This window comes from Bombyx mandarina, chromosome 13 (assembly GCF_030267445.1).
Source record: "Bombyx mandarina strain Sakado chromosome 13, ASM3026744v2".
NCBI lineage: Eukaryota > Metazoa > Arthropoda > Insecta > Lepidoptera > Bombycidae > Bombyx > Bombyx mandarina.
Window position 1 is genome coordinate 16,442,155 of NC_143220.1, and position 18,426 is coordinate 16,460,580.

At 36.7% G+C, this 18,426-nt stretch overlaps 1 protein-coding gene across 7 annotated transcripts in view; it reads right to left on the reverse strand.

Annotated features, from left to right (window-relative positions):
- Window positions 1–249: 249 nt before the first annotated feature.
- Window positions 250–18,426, reverse strand: part of LOC114245273 (bestrophin-4) — a 38,665-nt gene continuing 20,488 nt past the window's right edge. For 2 of the 7 annotated variants that reach the window (XM_089732173.1, XM_089732174.1), the window contains 13 exons: window positions 14,543–14,653; window positions 13,735–13,906; window positions 13,572–13,645; window positions 12,590–12,799; window positions 11,985–12,153; window positions 11,652–11,897; window positions 10,837–11,097; window positions 9,306–9,543; window positions 7,306–7,450; window positions 3,337–3,425; window positions 2,084–2,278; window positions 615–742; window positions 250–528 (listed from right to left, as the gene is read on the reverse strand). In XM_089732173.1, the coding sequence (XP_089588299.1) occupies window positions 409–528; window positions 615–742; window positions 2,084–2,278; window positions 3,337–3,425; window positions 7,306–7,450; window positions 9,306–9,543; window positions 10,837–11,097; window positions 11,652–11,897; window positions 11,985–12,153; window positions 12,590–12,799; window positions 13,572–13,645; window positions 13,735–13,906; window positions 14,543–14,653 (2,158 nt within the window). In that variant the 3' untranslated portion in view covers window positions 250–408. The remainder of the gene's footprint in view (window positions 529–614; window positions 743–2,083; window positions 2,279–3,336; window positions 3,426–7,305; window positions 7,451–9,305; window positions 9,544–10,836; window positions 11,098–11,651; window positions 11,898–11,984; window positions 12,154–12,589; window positions 12,800–13,571; window positions 13,646–13,734; window positions 13,907–14,542; window positions 14,654–18,426) is intronic. The other 5 variants (XM_028177380.2, XM_089732176.1, XM_028177381.2 and 2 more) reach the window with 3 other exon arrangements.

Genomic DNA, 18,426 nt, shown 5'->3' on the forward strand with positions numbered 1-18,426 from the left:
CACAGATTATTTCGGCTGATTTCTTACGGCGAAGTAGTCGTTTGTGGTCGAATGCAAATAAGACTTCAATCACTTGTCAGAAATCTTATTTAATTTTGCAAAATGCTAAAAATCATTTCAAAAAAATATATAATGATAATTCAACTTGCCTAAAATTAAAGACGAAGCATTAGCGAATTTGAAAAGCCGCTTTGTTTCAATACTAGGTCAAATGTTACTGTTTTTTAGGCAGAATTAAAAACAGGTACATAATAAAGCAATAGTTTGGTATTTATTTTAAATAATTGTATTAACACTAGCATTTATTGCTTGTACTTGCAGTAAAGGTTTAGCAATATCACAATTTATAATACTGAAAGGCTCAGAATGCCAATTTCATTCCCATGTAAATATGAGACTTATACTATGTCAAGTTGTGTCTTCTTTTGACCCATTTATATGGTTCTCTTCTTTCTTCAGCGCTCCTGACTGGATTAGTAGGTCTTCTAACAATAGATCATTGTCTAATATTTCACCGCTGCCTGTGCGCTGAAATAAATTAAATGTATATATTTTATCAATGCCTATTGCGTTTTTTTAAACTTGTGAAGTTTATTATTGTTTTTCTTAATTACCTGTTGAGCACTAACAGACCGAGCCATTAGTTTCTGTAAATATTTATCTCTTCGGTGCTGCTCTCTTATACTTCTGAGCCGGTTGAAGTCATCTATATCGGGTTCTTCCTCCCCATCCACATCATCGACTGAAAGGAATAAGTAAGAAATAGGCTTTAATCGAAACAATTTAATACTATTCATGTTTTTTTTTAAATATTCTGAATACCTAAAAATACGAACCATAGATTTTTTTATCGGAACTCACTGACATGCCTCATTAACAATACCAACTCGATCGCGGTCGCGTTATTTGCTATATAATACTATATATGATATAACAACATACATATTTTATCGCCGGATCTTTAAACTATTGTGTTGGGTGACGTCTTTATGACTATGGTAGCCATTTGACACTCCAGCTGTGAGCTTGTTAAACCATTCATACATTGAAACCAGCGTTATCCAAATCGATACCTACGAATTTTATACACATAATCGCGCCATTATTTTTATAATTAATTCAATGAGATCATATTCACGCTTTTTTCCTATCCTATTGTACCCGTGCTTGCATAATTATAATACGTCTAATAATAGTAAACGTTCGCTATCGTAGGACACCACTACAAAACGCAGAAGACGTGTTTTTTTATTTTTTTTATTTCTTAGATGGGTGGACGAGCTCACAGCCCACCTGGTGTTAAGTGGTTACTGGAGCCCATAGACATCCACAACGTAAATGCGCCACCCACCTTGAGATACAAGTTCTAAGGTCTCAAGTATAGTTACAACGGCTGCCCCACCCTTCAAACCGAAACGCATTACTGCTTCACGGCAGAAATAGGCAGGGTGGTGGTACCCACCCGCGCGGACTCACAAGAGGTCCTACCACCAGTAAGAAGCAGCATTCTTGGTAAATCCCTTAGTTCCGAGTACCGCGGAAGTCTATAAGGGTCCGTTCACATAGACCGGATCGTATACGTTTAGAATTGGCCGGAGCGGAGCCGCCAACTATTTTACATAGACCGGCTGGAAGAGATCTGAAAGCGGTTGCGCTCGGGTCGGCTACGAGAGCGAGAAACAGTGCGCAATCGGAGCCGGTCGGCTCTTATTATTTTGCGCGCAACGCATTCAAGCATTCTTAATGACAAATGTGCACATGCAAAAATAAACTTTACTACTTTACTTTAAACTTTACTCAAAACTATGTTTCGAACGTGATAAAAATCTGCAGTTTTTTTTTTGGTGGCGAGCTACGACTCATGAGGTCATATGATCCGTAAAGTCTACTAATCATGTCCGCATGTCCGTCCCGTTCAACGCGTTCGTAGTTCCTGCATAACAGTACACTTGGAATGGAAATGGAACTGTCTGAACATGTTAATTTTGACAACTCGGATTGAATGATATAGTTCCATATGAGAACATAGTTCCAGGAACTATTTCGTTCCGGAACTACGCATGACTAGTCTGAAGATACGCACTGAGTGTCTGGCTGCCGGCAGCGCTGAGCGAGGCGCCGACGTCGCTGTCGAGACGCGGCCGCCGCTCGTCGTCGATGTCGGCGAACGAGCCCCGCGCGGTGAGCGAGCGCGCCGTCGGACTCTTGTCGTCTCGCTCATCGTCGCGCTCGCCGCCCCACTGATTCGGCGCCGAGCGGGACAACCGACTGTCTTCCTCTGAAAACATTACCTCGTGTATTGCAACTATAAAACGATGTTTCCCAGCCCAAAACACGTCATTACGGATCCTCCCAATCCACTAACGGTACTTTTAGGTACCTCGAGCACCGGTCACCGTCCTCGTCGAACCCCGTCGCTTGCGACGAAGGGCTCGACGAGCGAATTAACCCACAGATACAGCCCACTGAGTTTCTCGCCGGATCTTTTCAGTGGGTCCTCGTTTCCGATCCGGTGGTAGATTCTGCGAAGCACTACTCTTGCTAGGGTCAGTGTTAGCATCACTCCGGTTTGAGCCCCGTGAGCTCACCTACTAGCTAAGGTTACGCTGAAATAGCCTCTCAAGGCTATCAGCTTAGGTAGGAAAAAAAAAAAAGAATTTTTTTTTCCAATTCCTCAATACAGCGCGACCGCATGGCGACATAGTTGATGCAAGCAGTTTGCTTATTAACCCTTTGACTGCCATGTAGGTCGCCGGTGCCCTACGTGACGCACTGAGGTAATGTCGAATTCTGTTACTAAGTATTTGGATTTCCTTTACCTTCTTTTGTTTGTTAATGTATGTTTTAGTCTTTTTGATGTCTCAGAAATAGATTAATTCTTAGTATCTCCGTATTTGTCTTTCCCAGAGTCTAGTAGATATTCCGGCGCCTTAGAAGATCGAAGAGATAAATCGACATAATTACTTCAGTGCACCACGCAGGGTACCGATGACCTACACGACAGAAAGTCTTAATCTATGTACAATAAATTGAGGACGTACATAATTTATATGAACATTGCGTGCAAAATGCAAAAATATAAAATTTTATGCTGATCAGCAAATACATCATCCAGTCTCATATCTAAAAAAAAAAAACAATCAATCTTTTAGAAGAACACATATCCACATTTTATTTTTCACACATTTACATATCCAAATTATCCATCCACACGAGAACAGCATTAATTTTTATAATACGTACTAAACAAATGTTAATAGTTAGTGTAAACTACCCGCTATATAACGTTTAATGATTCACTTCGGCATTAGTCGTAAACGCTGGAAGAATACTCACTGGAGCTGTGATTCGAATTTCGTGACGGCACGTTAACTGGATCGCTGGGCGGAAGAGGTTTCTGCGCAAACAAACTCATCGCAGTCGGCCTGCAATGGAAACAATAAATGCAAACGCAAAACTAAAAGTTGAGGGTCGGCTTTTCTCCGAACACGAACCAAATACATATCAAACAAGAGATTATAAAAGCAAAATTTTCAAACTGTAGCCGTCGATTAGTGAAAGCTATTTTTCTATCCGTCCAATAGTTTCGTAGTTCCATAATATCATCGGTTTGTGTTATCATTAATTGAATATGCAATTTCGAAAAGGGCACATCTCTGAAAATGTAAAATGTTCAGGAAATGAAAAAAAACTGATTATTTTCTAAAGCAGTGTAAAATTTAAAATATTAACTTTTGAAATATATTTTAGTGTTAATTAGCAATAGAAAATTACTGGATTTATTATAAAATGGGTATAGGTGAGCCTCAAAACTACATGTATATGAAAAAAACGTATTTGACAAAATATGTGACATGTGCCTTTTTCGAAATTGCATATTCAATTTGAATTGAAATAAATTAGTGGTAAGGTTGGGCCCAATACATTTAGGTCTGCAACAGTAGCAGTTACAGAGGTATAAGTACCCACTAATGTTGCAGTAAATATTCAGGCCAATGTAAATAAATTGAAAAGGATATTTCGTTACTCATCAGAGTCACAACAAACAACATAAAAATTGATTAACAAAAGGTAAGTTTTCCTGCTTCGTAGCGAACGACGCCTTACGATTTATGACGTAAAACAAATTGAATAAGACAAGTCACCGGTAAAATATGCGGTGTTTAAATTTCATTTGTTTATTGGCGGTAGGACCTCTTGTTAGTCCGCGCGGGTAGGTGCCACCACCCTGCGTATTTCTGCCGTGAAGCAGTAATGCGTTTCGGTTTGAAGGGTGGGGCAGCCGTTGTAACTATACTGAGATCTTAAAACTTATATCTCAAGGTGGATGGCGCATTTACGTTGTAGATCTCTATGGGATCCAGTAACCACTTAACAACAGGTGGGCTGTGAGTTCTCCACCCATCTAAGCAATAAATAAAAACATTGGAGAAAAAAAAATGAACTAAAAAATGTAAAATAAATAATAGTTTAAAAAAACTAAAATACACGCTTTATATAAAATTCAACTAAAAAATAGAAAATAAATTTTAATAAATTTAAATTGAAAATAGTGTAAATAAAAATATTTTTTATTTAAAAAAAAGCGTGGGGTGCTTTTTAAGGTGTCAGAAAAATATTTATAACTAATAACACTATGCCACCAATAATATCAAATTAGTGTATTGTCATCGGTCCTCGATAAATCTACAAAGTTCGAACGAAATCTGGTCGTTCAAAGTGGGCCAAAATCGCGTCTAAAGGAGTCAGTTACGAACATACAAACATACATACAAGTGAAGCTAATATAAAGCGTGTAAAAAGACGCTACGTTTAAATCTAAAATACATTTACATAATAGCATACTATAATTGACCACAACCTTTAGAGACAACGTGAAGATAAATTACGAATCAAATTCTAGGAGCTTGTGAGAGTTCAGCGTTCTAACTTCCGAGGTCGTTTATTATTAGGGGAATGTGCCCATTCGCGTTTCGCGTATTGCCCGGATATGAATATTAATTAGCTAACGTACGTTTGATGACGTGACTACGTTCGTTCCTAGAATTTCATTGCTTTGATTACGTAAGCTCTACATCTGTCTGATTAATCATATTGATTAACGCTTAGATAATTTTTTTTTATTGCTTAGATGGGTGGACGAGCTCACAGCCCACCTGGTGTTAAGTGGTTACTGGAGCCCATAGACATCCACAACGTAAATGCGCCACCCACCTTGAGATATAAGTTCTAAGGTCTCAAGTATAGTTACAACGGCTGCCCCACCCTTCAAACCGAAACGCATTACTACTGCACGGCAGAAATAGGGCAGGGTGGTGGTACCTACCCGCGCGGACTCTCAAGAGGTCCTACCACCAGTAATTACGCAAATTATACTTTTGCGGGTTTGATTTTTATTACACGATGTTATTCCTTCACTAAATCTGTAAATTAGGTTCGTTGTATTAACTGCATCAGAATAATGCAGAAATTCCTTAAATTTTTTTTTCAATGTGTTTTTCATTTGGAATATTTTATGTTCGATACGGTTCGATTCAGTTTAAATTGTTTTTATGTAGGAACTGTTTTTAACAATACAATGAATCATAACCGTTAAATTCTGAATTATAAAATTATTTAAAAAAAAAAAAAAAACAGAATGGTTTAATTCTGCGTCAGCCATGTCGGTGCCTGCTCGTATCACCACTGTACAACTAGACAATACGTACATTAACCATTATGTTAAGTGGTCTCACCGCGATGAGTTTTTGTGTTACGTTTGCGATCAAATGTTTTTTAGGAATCGTTACGCCAATTGGATTTGAATTTGGTAGGGAAACCACGATACTAAATTCGTATCGTTAATTGTTAAAAATAATTTAATATTTTATCAAGGTATTTTTTTTTTGAGTATTGAAAGGAATAAAGTGCCGTGTATAATGTAACCGTATTACATTATAGGGGGAGAATTTTATCATCATATTTTTATATTTAATGCATATTGAGTAAGATCGACAGACACTTGGGAAAAAATTGTACTAAATAGTCAAATAGTTATGTGTTAGGTTTTTAAGTTACTAACGTAGATTATAAGTAATTTTTACTAACAAAATGTATGCAAAAGATACATAATACTCTATATGTATGTAGGGGTAATGGTGGCTGTAAGATATGCCATAATACGCTCGCACGTATATACGTATATGTACCAACACCCTGCTTGTTTATATAATGTACCATCCTTCTAACCGAACATCTATGGGTTGACATCCCTGGGTTCCGGCAACCTCTAAAAAAAAAGCGGACTGTGAACTCGCCCACCCATCCACAGCAACAAAAACCGACTGGTGTTTTTCGTATTGGTAATATGTATCTGACACGTTGGAGATGTATAATCGATACTTATATATATAGTCAAATGCGCTTATATGCTTCTGGATTTCATATTTTTAAAAATATTTCATTAGATTTCTATTCAATTATTCTTTTTTTTTTAATATCAACTTGTTGTCAACTATTGCATTGACGATTGTACTTATAATTGAGTTGCCTTTTTCACGTACTTCTTGTCAATTTATCGATACTTTTGATGATCTCTTTGTTGATATAACTGAATAAATAAAGAAATTATTTAACATTAAATCACCAAATTTTACATTTTTAGTTAGTTGTATACGTATATTTCTTTATTCTTTTAAACATGACAAAAGGATCGATGAAGTTGTGAAGAGAGTTTTAATTGTGAATGTTGAAGGCTTTAGAGGAAGAGGTAGACCATAGCAAAAATGGATGGATTGCGTGAAAGACGATATCTGTAAGAGAGTATCTGTATATGATAGAGGAATATGGAGGGAGAAATCACGTTAAAACACGACCCCAGGTGACTGGGAGAAGGGCAGGAGCATGATGATAAAAGGATCGTTTTTTTTTTCGATTTTAACCCGTATGGCTTTAGCTTAAAAATCAGAATAATTTATATGTTAATTCAAAATCTTACTGGTGGTAGGACCTCTTGTGAGTCCGCGCGGGTAGGTACCACCACCATGCCTATTTCTGCCTTGAAGTAGTAATGCGTTTCGGTTTGAGGGGAAGGACAGCCGTTGTAACTATAACTTGAGACCTTAGAACTTATATCTCAAGGTGGGTGGCGCATTTACGTTGTGGATGTCTATGGGCTCCAGTAACCACTTAACACCAGGTGGGCTGTGAGCTCGTCCACCCATCAAAACAATAAAAAAAAAATTAAAATTTAATCTATATGTTCACATTGGAACGCGGGCGTAATCGCGACACGTAATTAGTTTTGGTATAATTATATAAGTGTACCTGTTGTCGGGTCGTTTGCCCATACTCGTGATGGTGGCCTGTTCGTCGACCTCTTCGATGACTTCATTCGCGATCTTCATGCTGCCGCCCGCCGTGGCTGGCTTGTTCAAGGTCGGGTTGCTTGCCGAAATCGTGAAACGGTTACCTGAAATTTTATTATTTGTTTATGCTACGCTTATTTTTTGAAATGACCAATTAGAAAGAATAATATAGACTATAACAAAAAAAAAAAACAAACAAAAAAACTTCTGGTCGTGATACGTTGGCTGATTTTAATAATTTTGCTAATTTTAATTTTACTTACATAGTTATAAGTATTACTCTACTTACAACATATGGACTTAAGATGGTCTGAACGAAATGATATTTTTTTTTATTAATATTTTTTTATGCTAAGTTTATTTTTTGAACTGACCAATTAGAAAATAATAATATAGACTATATAAAAAAAAGGCTGGTCGTGATTCGTTGACTGATACGTGAGTTATCCACTTATATCAAACAAATCGTCGTCTATCGGATCGTTGCATTAATTTAGTGAAGGCATAGGAATAATTTAACAGATTCTTCAAAAACATTTTTACATTAAACAAAACCGCGATAAACTACTTTACATTTTAGCAAGGTGATGCTTTGCAGAAACATGGAATGTATAGACATAAACATTATAATTGTATATTTTTCTATAAAACCGTAATCGAACCGCATCTGAAGTCATCGAGTATTAATAAAATAAAAAAACTGAAAGCATTTGTGATGTATCTTTCCTGTTTTTTTGGACTATCACGCAAAAACTAGCGAATCGATTTTAATTGGTTCATTTCGCTATAATGATAGGAAAGAGGTTTGACAATAAAATACGTACAAATTTAGTCTTTAATAAGATTCCTTATTCATTATTATCCAATTGTTTTCTAATGACGATTTCATTACGACAAAATCCACACATTATAGTCGCAAAAGAAGGTTTTACGAAAGGAAAACAATGATTTTAACATACAACATTGACTTTACCTACATATTCATTGATAGATCTATTAAAGTGTTATGTTTTTAACATTTATATACAGGTAAAGTCTAGTTTGGCGGTCAAAATAGTCATTTACACTGGTTCGAGGAAAACTTCGTTCAAGGAACACGCCTACATCTCAGAAGCGAGGTTGAATTTAGCGTTAATTGAAAACAGGTCAATGAATAAAGTTGTAGGAGTGTATTAATAATACATAGTTCTTATTGTTCAGTTGGTGAACGTACTTAAGTCTTATTCGGTGATTAGTGGACACTCTTTATTAGACACTAGCGACCCGCCCTCGCTTCGCTTCGGAAACTGTAATTTATTATTGATTTCTCTACTATTTAATAGATGCTATTATACATATAAACCTTCCTCTTCAATCACTCTATCTATTAAAAAGTGCCGCATCAAGATCCTTTGCGTAGTTTTAAAGATTTAAGCATACATAGGGATATAGGGACAGAGAAAGCGACTTTGTTTTATACTATGTAGTGATGAAGTCAGAGTTTCGATTGTATGTATAAAGACTGTTTCACCCATCATTCTGGACGTCCATGCGGGCTCACTTTTCCCCCCTACTTATTCGCTAGCGTAGGGGGTTATTTCCGCTACTCATATTTACGCCCCACCACCAACATTCAAACTCCCCCTCCTCACTTCCACCCTATTTTCGAATCCCTGCATGAATCCTTTAATACCATTTCGTAAGCGCTCCAAGGTTTTAAATAACAATGTTTTTTTGTTTTTATTCTTTCTATCAAATTTATATTATTCCGCCCGCGTTAAATGGTACATTGACCCTGAATTTAGATTCAGTTACATCGCGTGCTGTATCAAAAATACTATTAAGCTTCGATATTTCGATTTCGAATCCCGAGTTTTTTTAGTTTTATCTACCACTTGTCTTCGTGTTCGCGTGCGTGTCTCGATACAATAAAATACGAATAAACAGTTCCTTGATTAACAAAAGTCTGTAGCGACTCACCGCTATCAGTCTGCGTGGCAGTGACAGAGGCATTAGCCGGTTGTCGTTGCTCTTCCTTGGAGAACAGTCTTTTGAGCATCGATGTGACAGAATTAGTTCTGTTCATGGGCGTTTGCTGTAGCGACGCCATCGAGTTAGAGGAGCCCATGGAGTTCCTTTCCTCCTTCTTTCGCTTACTGCTTCCGCGGTGGACGATGAAGTGTATGCCAGACTGCGCGTCGTCGCTCATCTGAATTTGCTACACGAACAAAATGTGTAACCGTTTTATAATTTGTTTCTGCTAGAAGTGATCTTGGAAAAATAATCCCGGTTAAAAATATCAATAGCTAGTTGGATTTAATTTTATTGCACGATACATTAGTGAAGTCAATTTTATATAAATAGTTAAACAAAGTTCGAAAGAAGCACTGGAATGTTCTATTACATTCGATAGTTAAATTTAAAAAAAAAACGTAAATGTTAAAAAATTATAGCGTTAGCAGAGAAGAGATATGCGAGAAATAAGATATCAAAATAGAAAAGTCGCGTACAGGGATACACAACAAATAAGAAAAACGATTGATTGTAATTTTAAAACAATATACATTAAACAATTAATCACTCATCAAGAACGAATACAATAAAATACACAAAAAAAAAACATTCTTTAAGTTCAAGGTTAAAAAGAAACAGATGTTGAACATGCAAGAAACGCTTCACATTGTTAGGAAAATAGATTTTCGATAGAAATGCTATTAGCATTTATTTCACGAAAAATGGTTATTTACATAACATCTCAAGGTTGTTAGCTTACATGTTGTCTAAAGACGTTTAGATTGCACTGAAATATGATATACATAAAAACAGTTAATGTGTGTTACGCGGCCTTGTTACGTTTGATATTAATCATAATTTTAAGATATTAGTTTGTCACATGCCGTCGAGTGGACTACTTTTGTTAATAATATGTAGTCATTAGGTTGTATTTAAAAAAAAAGGGCTGCCAAATTAAAATTTATTCAACCAATTCTTGATACGTACTTTTATTGTTTATTTAATTACTTCCTATAAAATCAATTATTCTATTATTTTTTTTATCATAACATTTTTTATCACAAAAAAATAATCGCCGCAAAGTTATGATGTACTTACTGTCTACAATAAAATGTTAATTGAATCGATAGGTACGAATATTTGTATTTTTTTTTAGGTTTGATATACACCTAAACGTCGAATGGATTCATTCTTTTCGCTTTGTAAGGCCGCTCGTTTCGTCATAGATAAATTACCAAGGTTACATTAGTCACCAACACACTCCAAAATTTTCGATGATATTAATCCAATGCTAATAAAAATAAAATATAATTAAATAATATGTATGTACTTAAAATATTTTAAATACCAATATCAAAGTTCCACACTAGAAATCCAATAAGAATGAAACGGAAAGATAAATAGAGAAAAAAATGTATATTGGCAACCCTTGACACCGACACACTGCTAAGCTCCAGCTCCGGGCGTGCAGCATGCTTAAAAATGCGACGGCTCTAACCTCTGGCGGGGCGAACTTGTAACTCACGGTGTTGGAGGGGACCATCTCGTCGATCTTGACGGACGAGGGCGCGGTCAAGACCATGCTGCGCTGGCGGACCGGCACCGCCACGCGAGCTGTCGAAGGCTCCGGGTGCTCCTCGCGCTGGTTCTCCGTGGCTAACGTGTACGGCAACTCTGACGGGAACACCTCGTCCCAGTACTGATCTTTCACCAACTCGGGATGCTCGTGGTGCATCTCATCGACTATCATGTATGAAACCTGCGCGTATTTATGGTGGATTCAATAGATATTTATAACGGCTAATCGACGGTCTAACGGCTTTTATCGTTTATGGCATATTTGAGATCCCAATCTCGGCTAGAGATCTCTACAGTCTGTCTGATTGCAGTAGCCACCAAACTCCCCTGCACTCTCGCTCTATTTCTTCCCGGAACAGAACCCGGAGAGATAGGAGGGACTCTACTTTTTTTAGTAACTAATCTATGGTAGCTTATGGGGAGTAGCTGTTCCAAGTACGCGCGAATCGGTATGTAAGCTCACGGGCTAATTCTGGAGAATTCCTAACACTGGCCCTAGCAAGAGCAGTGCTTCGCTGAATCGGATCGGAAACGCGACCCACTAGGATCGGACGAGAAACTCAGTGGGCTGTGTCCTTAGGCTAGTTCGCACGTCGAACTCTTCGTCGTGATCGCCGAGTACAAGAACGGTGACCAGAGCCGAAAAGCACCTAGACCGGTTTCTAACGTCAGTCGCAATGTGAAATTGATACCCTACCTTTACTTTAATAAATCAATAAATTCTTATATTCGTACCTGTAAATCTCTATCGATTATCCAGTTAACTTCGAAATCATCGTCGTCCTCACCAAATGGATTTATAAGAGATTCGGCTACTTTCAACCAGCCCATATAGAAGAAGAATTCTAACGTACTGAATATCGGGAAATAAAGATCAATATTACTAATGTACGTTGATTCAGCAGACTGCATTTTGTTATCGACCCACTGACTGCCGAGTGCAGACGTTATGAAATATGAGTATACAGCAATTGTCACTACCTGAAATGATTGAATGAAATAACAACTTCTTCGTATTTATGTATGTACATATATATATATATTTATTTCTTTTAAACGCATACAAACCTGAGTGTAAACCAGTGGTACGCTTATGGTATCATAACTGAGGAGAAGTCCCGCTTGTGCTCTAAATTTATTTAATTCATCTATTATAGTTTTAACGGCAAAATCGTCTCTTATTCGGCCCTCCTTACGGGCCCTCGTCACAATACTAGCCGCCCACACTATTGGTAACCTGAAGCCAGTTTATGAATAAAAAGAGACAAGTCGAATGTAAATAGCTCGCAATTCGAACAGGACAAAAACTAGTTAATTTATGAATTGGAACGCACTAGTCTTCGTATTAAGCAGCGTCTATAAATAATAATGACACAATACATACATAAATCATAACAATAAAAACAAAATGCCTTGTGACTACAAGGAACATAGAGGATATTTTATCAAGTGTTCAAAGAGCTAGGACTGACATGGATAATGTAAAATTATCACTGATAAGATAGCAATGACATTTCTGCTCCTGACAAATGGATGAAATTACACACGATACAAATTACATAATGTTTGCGGAGTCTACGTAAAATGGATTTGGAAAACTACCGCTTCTTTTTTTTTTAAGGACATCTAATTACGCACTTATCGCTAAAAGAAATATAATACAAAAAACTTACCAGTGCTTCGTTGTCTTTGGAAATTTTTCATTCATATTGTTAAGTATTGATTTTTCATTTTCATTCATTATACCGGCCTCGGTAAAGTTGTCGAGCGTCGGAAAACGCTTCTTGACTCTTGGAGATATCATCGTTAACACCATCGTCAAACAGAGACATACATAGCGCACGATTGTCCGACGCATCAACCTCCCACGTTCATCCTGGTAACTCCAATCATGTTATTATTGATCACGTCCTTTCATAAAAAAAAAAGACTAATACGTGGCATGACGTCACAAATTATCATTTACAGAACATTATCTAGGAATGCAAAGATTGACAACGTCATATATTACAAAACAAATAAGTGTTAATCTTATCTATCCCTTTGTTTACAACAAATCCAACTTGACCTAAATTCTAACTAATCTAAACTAAACAGAAATGTACGGAAACACAATACCACCATTTTTTATTATTATAATAAAAACATTTTCTACGTATCTATTTGCGTTAACGTTATGTAAATACCGTAGATGCGAATAGTTATGTATTACTTAACAATACATGACTTATGTATGCATATTGATTACACGCAGCAATCCAACATGACAGCGATTGCGGAAAAACCTTGCCGACATTTTCTATTGCTTTGTGATCAAACAGCTAGACAATTAAAGATATAAATGCGACAGTTTCAGTTATCTAATGGATTAGATTGTAAGTATATCGTTACATACAGTATCACACATAATTCAATCGACAGGTTTCCACGTTATCATCGTCATAAAACACTTAAAGCATACATGCAAGATAATGAACTGCACGGAAATTCGTTAGGTCATTTACTTACAATGGGAAACAAGAAAATAATTTTTAATACAATAATTCTAATTATATATAGTTTTTGGTACTCAAATTATCACTACTAGCGATGTAAAACTGAAAATACATATGTAACGATCGTGCATACACAATGTTTTACTATTCAACAACGTACTGTTTTTTTAAGCACATTGCTCGTTGCAAACGGCAACCAACCGCAAAATATTCGTAACAGCAGAGCCATCGTGACTGACGAAATAAAAAATAAAGTCTCGTTTATTTTCTACCGATATCTTTAACAATAAACGAAAATTAATTAATTAATTGTATTTTATTACCTGTCCGTGTATCGTGGCTGACACGAAGACGGCAATCGAATCAGGCCACGGTATCGTTGTGTATTGATTCCACCAACGGTTCATTACTACAGTAACATAGAAACCTAATACGAACGACAAAGGGATCACATTCCCGTGGAAATGACAATAATTCACTATTCCTTCGAACGTTCTAGAAAAAAAATACAAACATTCCATTTATTTAACTACATAATTATGTAAATAATTTTTTTCCCTCCCTATGTTGATAGCCTTGAGAGGCTATATCAGCTTCTCCTTGAGCTGGCCCTAGCAAGAGCAGTGCTTTGCAGAATCTATCACCGGATCGGAAACGCGACCCACTGGGAAGATCCGGCGAGAAACTCAGTGGGCTGTGTCTATGGATTAATTCACTCGTCGAGCTCTTCGTCGCAAGCAACGGGTTCGACGAGGACGGTGACCGGTGCTTGTGGTACCTAAAAGCACCGTTAATGGATCGGGAGGATCCGTAATGACGTGTTTAAGGCGACGTCGACTGTTTACCATTCAGTCTACAGGAACGGGTATGAGTAAATACAATTACATTACATTATTACAATTACATTACATTACTCTACGACGAAATGATCAAATAAAGGTTATATATTTAGAGTGAGTTACATTAATAACTATTTATGAAAACGGACATCTGCCGTTTGTTTTTATTACACATCCGTGATTTTCAAATCGTAACTCCATTGGTAGAATTGCTACGCTCTCAATCGCTATTACAATACATTAAAAAAAGCTAAGTGTGTGTACATAATTAAAATTCAATTTTATAAAATACCTCTTCGCATTTTCATCTAGGAGTAAGCGATATGTTAAATTGAGTATATAATACAAAAGCAGGAAAACTAGAAGATCTAGCCACACCAGTTTGTATATACTGCCGCGCCATCTGAAAACCAGAAAACGGGTACTACATTAATGCGTGCTAATGACAGGTAAGAACATCTACCTAATGTTCTATTGTCAAGGCAGACTGAGTTTATTTACGGTAATGTCTATTATAACCTCGATAAAAGATGGCCAAGCAGTGCATGATAATCCTAAAAACCGCGATGCGAATAGTGTCAAAAACAAATTGAACACTTACATGAATACTAATTGAATGAGAGATAACATCAATACAGTTTATTAGTATTCATAAGAATCGTTATCGCAAACGTTTCAGTGTTGATTACGTCATTTTACTCAGTATTCGGCGTATACTGATACTATGACGATTCCTTACACTTGTGAAGATGACCGTGATTGCTTATTCACGAGCGAACATTATAGTCAAGATGTTCTCATTATGTAGTATTTTAGCCATAAGTATTGAATAGAATCATAATTATATGACTATACCGAACGTTTTTGCAATTTAAGTTCGATTTTTGTATTCGTTTTATATGACTGTAAATAGGCAAACGAGTTCACGGTCCATCTGACTTTAAGTGGTTAGCGGAGCCTTTATTTAAATCAGGATATAAATTGCAACTTAAGAGGTGACTTTAGTCGTATAACGGCTGGTCCACATCCATCAAAAGACTGCATCGCAACAGAAATAGTCAGAATGGTGGTGCCTAACAGTAACTGTGTTCAAAAACACGCTACTTCGCCTTTAATTGGTAAATTAATCTTCTTCTTGAAGTAAGTAAACCTTTGAAAAGGGCAACCGATTCATTTCGGTGAAATTTGTTTGTCTTTATGACCGTGAGTGGCCATTCATTCGAAAAACAATGACATGACGCATAATAAGCGTCTCCGAATTCAATTTTATTTTTGGTCACTTAGATGTGATGTTAAAATAACCTTGACTTCGTAGCGGGAGCAGCTGTTGTGTATTTACAAATGTTTGCACGCGATCACTGTTCTACAATACACACCATGTGGTATTAGGATAACGCTTACAAATTAATTTTAATCGATTTTAATTGTTTTTTGTACACCACCGAAATAATGATATTGCTGTTTTAAAAGCTTCCGCGAGTTATTAGTCATCACAAAGATAAAGACATGATAAACGATTGAGATATAAAAATATTACAATTTATTTTTGGTGGTTTTTAAATATTTAGTGAGCCTCTCAATTGTAAATGTATGTACGTACGTATCTATACTATACATATTACTATGAAATAATGTAGAAATCTGTAATCTGTATGAAATTCAGAATTATTTTATTTTTCTTTCCAAGTTGCCGTATAAGAAAACAGACGGAATATTTTAATTGGTCTATTATAAGAAAAAATCCGAGCCGACCAAACCCGTGATATCACTCAAGCGAAGAGAATGTTTTTTGCGACGAGCCTGTTAACAAACTCTACATGAGGTGTACAAGGTGGTCGCAGTTAATTAATATTTTTGGTATACTTCGGTAGAAATATGGTTACTGAAGCGTTTATCAACTGCATCGTAGATATCTATTGGTGACACGTAGTTTTATTATATATGAGGCCTATACAATCAAAGGCAGCTAAACGCCATAATGTCGTAAAATATATTAACAATGGCTCTATCTTGTTTAGTTAGTTGAACATGCTTTAGTGTTTTCATGTTATAACAAATACAGCTAAATCTCTAACAAATTCAGTTCAAAAAAGTTAAGTTTACTCTGTATTAAGTACTAATAAATGAAGTTTTATCATTTAAAATTCAGATTATTAGTAATATTCTCCTCATTCTTTATAAATCTGTTTTAAAATAAAGAATATCGTAGCTATACGAACAAAGTTATTTCAGATTCTCAAACCGGGAGTGTTGCTAACACTGGCCCTAGCAAGAGCAGTACTTCGATGGATCGGGAGGATCCGTAATGACGTGTTTAGGGCCGATTTTTGTAGTTTACCTGAATATTTGACAGACATGAATAGCTGCCTTTGATTTTATAGGCCTCATATGTGCATATCCTTAAACGCAGTTGTTCTATACAACAGACTTCGAACTCACGTATCAAGCTGAGTGGTTGTATTCACTATGTCTATAGGCTCAGGTAATCCCTCAATACTAAGTGGACCGTGAGCTCATCTGCACCAATGGCATACATTCTCGGTCAAAGGACTGAAATAACTAGTCTTTTTTACTACTCCACCAGATATTCTGTTCCAATCTCCTTGAGTCACTTTTACTACTTACATCACTCTGTAGGAGTATTCTCATATTATAACTATCCCACATAGCTGGTTTTTTTTTCCTACCTAAGCTGATAGCCTTGAGAGGCTATTTCAGCGGAACCTTAACTAGTAAGTGAGCTCACGAGGCTCAAACCTGACGACGTTGCTAACACGAACCCTAGCAAGAGCCGTGCTTCGCAGAATCTACCACCGGATCGGAAACGCGACCCACTGAGAAGATCCGGCGAGAAACTCAGCGGGCTGTGTCTGAGGGAGTATTCTCATCTTATTTATGTATAATAACATTAATTCCTATCTTAAGTTCAGAGTATAATTTCACCCGATAACTCGCACTGTATGGTTTTACTTGGTACTATCGCTCTGCCTTTTCATGCTTCGGTATGATGGATAGGATAGACGTTATTCTAATGCAATACAGACCCCATATTTATATCAAAGTGCACGGAAATATCCATAGTAATGCCTATAATCTTCGGTAAATGTTTCACGAAGCACATGTACAAAGCAGAGATGAGAGGTTCGCCAACAGCAAAACCTGCGCAGAAGGACCCATTTGTCAAGGCGCCGCAATTCCAAGGAGTATACGTGCAATCTTCCACGAGTTGGGATACTTGAGATCGACGTTTCGAGCGATGTCTAATATTAAACATTCGGAGAGTAAAGCCAAGTTTGCGCCAAAAATGCTGGGATACTCAAAACAGCGAAGCGGTACTTCACGCCTGCACAAAGACTTTTGCTTTACAAAGCACGAGTCCGGCCCCGCGTGGAGTATTGCTCCCACTTCTGGGCCGGGATTCCTAAATACCAACTACTTCTATTTGACTCAATACAGAAAAGTCGTTCAGATTGTCGGTAATTCCGTTCGCACGGATCATTTCGCACCTCAGGGTCAAAATTCAAATTCAAATTTCAAAATCATTTATTTCAACTTAGATGTCAGTATAAAACATTTGTTGAATGTCAAAATATAAACAACCATGTTAACTCTACCACCGGTTCCATAAAAAGCCACAGTCCTGAGAAGAACCGGCGAAACAAACACAGCGGGCTTTTTTTTTTGTTTTATCTCAAATATTTACTTTTTTTTTTAAATATGTAACAATATTTGCAATAAACGAAAAAACAAGTCAAAAAATACAATTACAAAATAATAATAATAATGAAAAATGAAATGGCCAGGAACGAACGCCTCATTCCCACGTAGTGCCATCTAGTAGATAATCCTTAACTTGGGATCTTGTTGAAAAGTTGTACACCCAGCCCCCTAAAAGAGTTGCTTATTTTCTTAATTCGAGCCGCCGGCATCACAAGCCTATGTTTGTTCTAATGTTCAGGTTATGCAAATCGCAGACTCTGGGGAATTCTTCAATGTTTTTACGCACGTACAATAAATTTTCAAAAATGTATTGGGACGCTAAAGTTAGAATTTTGATTTCCTTAAACTTGTCCCTCAAGGATTCCCTCGGGTGCATATTATAACTAGTCAGGTCATAAGTATTGTCACACAGTAAAAACTTTTCTTTTAGAATGCTGGCCACAAAAAAGGTTATTG